General features: G+C 30.2%; 1 protein-coding gene across 2 annotated transcripts in view; it reads left to right on the forward strand.

Moving 5' to 3' along the window:
- The window catches only part of LOC106465342 (stress-activated protein kinase JNK-like), a 35,637-nt gene that overhangs the window by 21,190 nt on the left and 9,331 nt on the right, over positions 1–5,116 (forward strand). For both annotated transcript variants that reach the window (XM_013925557.2, XM_022393204.1), the window contains exons 8-11: positions 1,046–1,231; positions 1,517–1,641; positions 3,279–3,342; positions 4,574–4,660. In XM_013925557.2, coding sequence (XP_013781011.1) covers positions 1,046–1,231; positions 1,517–1,641; positions 3,279–3,342; positions 4,574–4,660 — 462 coding nt within the window. The remainder of the gene's footprint in view (positions 1–1,045; positions 1,232–1,516; positions 1,642–3,278; positions 3,343–4,573; positions 4,661–5,116) is intronic.

A 5,116-nucleotide genomic window follows, 5' to 3' on the forward strand; every position in this document is an offset into this window, starting at 1 on the left:
TAAGGTTAAGTTAGTTCTTACTAACTAATAACAATACCTTACTAAAGAAACAAACAAAAAAGGTAAAGTAAGTAAAGAATATAGTACGTAGTAGTAGTATATATATATATATATATATATATATATATATATATACATGGTTTCTTAGTAGTAATCATTACACGATAATCAATAGGGAGCCTGGCATTATAATTTTGTAGGAGAATGTCTTCCATTTTGATGTTAGTATGCACTGATAGTGGCTCTGGATAGTAGATAGTCAAAGAGAGGTGTACAACACTGTGGCTGCCTAGTGTGTGTTAAGAACTCGATTAAAGCTAGGTCAGGATTGTATGTATATATATATATATTCATGGTTTCTTAGTAGTAATCATTACACGATAATCAATAGGGAGCCTGACATTATAATTTTGTAGGCGAATGTCTTCCATTTTTATGTTAGTATGCACTGATAGTGGCTCTGGATAGTAGATAGTCAAAGAGAGCTGTACAACACTGTGGCTGCCTAGTGTGTGTTAAGAACTCGATTAAAGCTTGTTGTTTAAACTAGTCTCGCACAGTTGCTATTTCTGTAATACTACTACACATTACCTGTCATAAAAATGCACAAATGATGCTACAAGCAGCTGATAAGAATTGACCTTTTGATAAGTTATTATAGTCAACATAGGGAAATAAAATATAATTTCTTTCTGTGCAGTCCTCATATATAAAGAAATGGTAGTGAAATTTCATGAATTTCTTTGTATAAATGTATTTTGTGGGTTTCTTTTACAGATTATTTACAAAATATTTTTGGAACTACTTTTAAAACTCAATTTGTGTTTTCTTAATGTGTCATTTGTGATTATTGTATTTAATGTGCTTGGAATTGATAATATATTTGCCAGTGCAACCATAAATAAGAAAAATATAAGTCATGCTTTATTACTATATTAAATTAAACATTTAACTACTTGTTGTAACACAGTTCTTCAGGTTTTATAAATACATAAAATCATTGTTTTTATCATCCCCCATAATTGTTCCTTAAAGTTTTATGTAGATATTGATCAGTGGAATAAAATCATTGAGCAGTTAGGAACTCCTTCCCCCGATTTCATGAGAAGACTCCAACCCACAGTCAGAAACTATGTGGAAAATAGGCCCAGATATGCAGGTTACTCTTTTGAGAGGATGTTTCCAGATGTACTTTTTCCTGCCGACAGCTCAGAACATAGTAAATTGAAAGGTAACGTTACATGATTAGAGTGAAACTTGAGAAACATTTTTTTTTTCCTCTTCTAAGAGCAATGCAAAATTTAATTTTAATTGTAAAAATAATAAAATATTTGGATACATTGTGACCATTAAATTAATTTTTAGTTTTTTCATATATGGTGTTACTTTCTCCAAACTAATGCCATCATAAAAGACATTTTCTCAATAAATATTTATCATTAATTGAGTGAATTATGTTATTGAAAATTGATCATAAGTTAAAAGTATAATTGAATACTCATTTGTTGATAAACAGCAAGCCAGGCTCGAGACCTATTGTCTAAGATGTTAGTAATTGATCCTGAAAGAAGAATATCTGTTGATCAGGCACTCATGCATGCATACATTAACGTTTGGTATGAGGAAACTGAAGTCCATGCTGTAAGTATGTGGTTAGTGATTGTTAAAATATGAATACAGAGTACTTTCAGCTCTCAAAATTTGTTCACATTTTACAAACTAAGAGTTGTATATCTCCTTTCTAAAGTTTTATAACAATGTATAATATGATAATGTACCCTTCAACCTCTTAAAACTGCCTTCTGATAAATCATGTGTTGTGATTGAATTAGTTACTTAAAGTTAAGTATTTTGAAAGAAGGAACACCTTTTATGATTTTCAATTTGTTGATTCCAGTACATATTTTTTCCAGTCCATCTTAACCATGAGAGGTCCTTTCGAGATAATCAAAATTACTTCAATGCCTTTTTTTTTACCATCCCCATTTATTATCTTTCATAATGATAGTTTTGAACTTTTTTTTCCCCCCTTTAAAATTTGTTATAACCTGAGAAAAAACTTGGAAAAATGAGTAAGGAAATAAAGCAAATTATTTATAACAAAATAACTACATTAAAAATTAGAAAATACATTTGTAATACCAGTTCATTCATGTTTTACTGACTATTAAGTATTATGATTTCTTTGATCACTTTCTATTTGATATCCCATATTATTCTTATCATGTACTGAAAAGGTTGTAAAGGTGCAGTACTGATTATATCAAGCTGGCTTGCCAAAGTATCTAATTGGTCACTTTAATAATAAAATGTAAAATAACTATTTCCACAGCCTTTTAACAAGAAGTTTATGGCAATTTTACTAAAAAAATTTTATAATCAAACTTTTTTTTTCTGGTCAACTTTGTGAACAGTGTTTGACAAAAGACCATGTTTTGCTAGCCTTATTTTACGCATTATTTATTTTATGATATTAGTTAAAGAAAATGAAAATATGAAGAAATCTCTACATCCACAAGTACATCTACAGATTACGTTTGACTTTTTTTCAAATGAAAGACAGGATCCCAGTAGTACTTTAGTGCATGAGATTGATATAAGCAAAGATATCTTACATCAACAATCAACCTTTATTGGTCCATGTAAAAGTACACATCACAGCTTCGAGATATATAAGGTTAACTGTTATCACTTGACTTTGTGCTAACTCATCAGTACTGTATTATCATCTTCAGGGCTTACTGTGAAGTAATCTTCAGTGTAAAATAAACACAGTTACTTAAGAAACTTTAGCCTGGATTAAAGTAGTACAAATAACTTTACCCATAACTGATGCAAAATTCAGAGTTTTCCTTATTTTTATTCATTGTCTTTGGATACCAACTTTGATAGTACAAAATCATTAGCATTTCAATTATGAAATTTTTAGTTCAAATTTCAAATCAATGTTTGATTTATGCATTGATATAACAAGGAATTGTAATAAAGACATCCATTTAAATCTGTTCTGGATGAGAACATCTGAAAATTTCCATTCCGTGGGATTAAACGTTTGTACAGTTATCTAAAAGTTGGGCCCCCCCCCAGTGGCACAGTGGTATATCTGTGGACTTACAATGCTAAAACCAAGTGGGTAGAGCACAGATAGCTTTTGTGTAGCTTTGCACTTAACAACAACAAATAAACTAAAAGTTGGATGTTACATCATATATAATTCTAGTGTTTAAAGAAAAAAATATTTGACTGGTTTTATTAGTTTTTGTGGGTTTTTTTTGTAGCCTGCTCCAGGCCCCTATGATCACTCTGTTGATGAAAGAGAACATACAGTGGAGCAATGGAAAGGTGTGTTAAAGCATTTCCTAAGTACTACTGTTATACTAATAGATAGAAAGCCATATAAGTGACTAACTGAACTTTATTTTGCTGGTTAGCTGTTAAAGATCATCCTACATCTTTTGTACCTTCATATTGCTTGATATTATCACATCATATTCAGTTCCGATCAGAGAAAGCTATTATAGTGAAATATTAACCTTGTAATGAGTATAGCTAATGAAATATACTTTTCTTACATTCTTACTTAATGTCATATTTTAAATCTCAGTTATCCTCATAATTTCATTCTGTTATGCATAATTTTGTACTAAAGCTGTGGTTTAAATGTTCACATTTTACCTCATTTTCAACCTGCTTAAATTGTATTTATATATGTATGTAGTGCCATGTTTTCAGTTTATGTTACATGGTAACTTAGATAGGCAATATGAATGTGTAACTTGGTTCAGTTATCTTTCTTATTCTTTCAGTATTTCATTTGTTGAAAGTAGAATAGATTCTTCTATGATGTCACAGGTTCATGTGTTTAGACTGTGATGTACACAGGGTAATAATGCTAAACTATGTTTGGTACTGTCTTTTTTATATTTCATGCATTTATAACTTACACTTTTCTTGGACCTGGTACATGTATATTCACAGCATTTGTGTACTAAACCATGTTACATATTTTAATTATGGTGTTCCAAAGTTAATACTTAAATTTTATAACATCCTTTCAGGATATTACTTAGTTTTAGGAACTTGTACACAATCAGAAAGCATCTACAAATGGTATCAGTTCAACCTTATTAATTCCCAATAAGGCATAAAGTGAATGGTTCAGTAAGGTACAAAATGTTTGTATAACGTCTGTTATAAAGGTTGGTTTATTAGTTTACCGTAAGATATAAAAGATGTATCATTAATTTCAACTTAAAATTAATATCACATTTTTTTCAGTGATATGTGAAGCATGTGGCATGAAGAAAGATAGTAATATCATATCCAGTTCTTTCATTTTGTGTTGGCCCCCAGTGGCACAGCGGTATATGTGCAGACTTATGACACTAGAATCTGGGTTTCGATATCTGTGGTGGGCAGAGCATAAATAGCCCATAGTGTTGCTTTGTGCTTAATTTCAAACAAAGAAACAAATCATTTTGTGTTGTTTCATTTAAAATGGTAAAAACGTTAATATTTTCTATAAGTTGACTGTAAATTTTTATCTGTTTATTTATGTATGTCTCAATTACAGCACTTATTTATGAAGAAGTTTTGGAATATGAACAAACACACAATACACTGGGCCTATCAATAACTCCACACCACAACTCTCAAGCAGGTAAGTGAAATGAAATGATTGATTGCCAGTTTTTCTTCTCTAGACTTGTTTTAACTGTTTCTTTCCCTCATAACATCTTGGTTGTTATTCATGTAACTTTCTTATGGATGATGAACTTGTCTCATATGATGTTACTTGTAAGACTCTTACACTAGAAGTATGTAAAAATCATAAAACTCTTCACTCTCAAGGACAAATGGGTATTTTAAATTTCAACAAGGTATCACATCAGTACTTTCAGCTCTGTTTTATAAAGTGATGTTTAATCAAAACTGCTACATCTATTTAAATAAAATTAGTACATAATTATAGTATTTTGGTACTTGTTTATAAAGTTAAAATCATAAATAATATTCAACGTTAAACTGGTACACAATTAAAAACATTTTATTTAGCCTATCTTTGGCCTTCAAAAAAGTTGATGACTCTACATGTTTCGACGTTACAACGTCATCC

The sequence above is a fragment of the Limulus polyphemus genome, unplaced genomic scaffold (genome assembly GCF_000517525.1).
Source record: "Limulus polyphemus unplaced genomic scaffold, Limulus_polyphemus-2.1.2 Scaffold1914, whole genome shotgun sequence".
NCBI classification, from domain to species: Eukaryota; Metazoa; Arthropoda; class Merostomata; order Xiphosura; family Limulidae; genus Limulus; species Limulus polyphemus.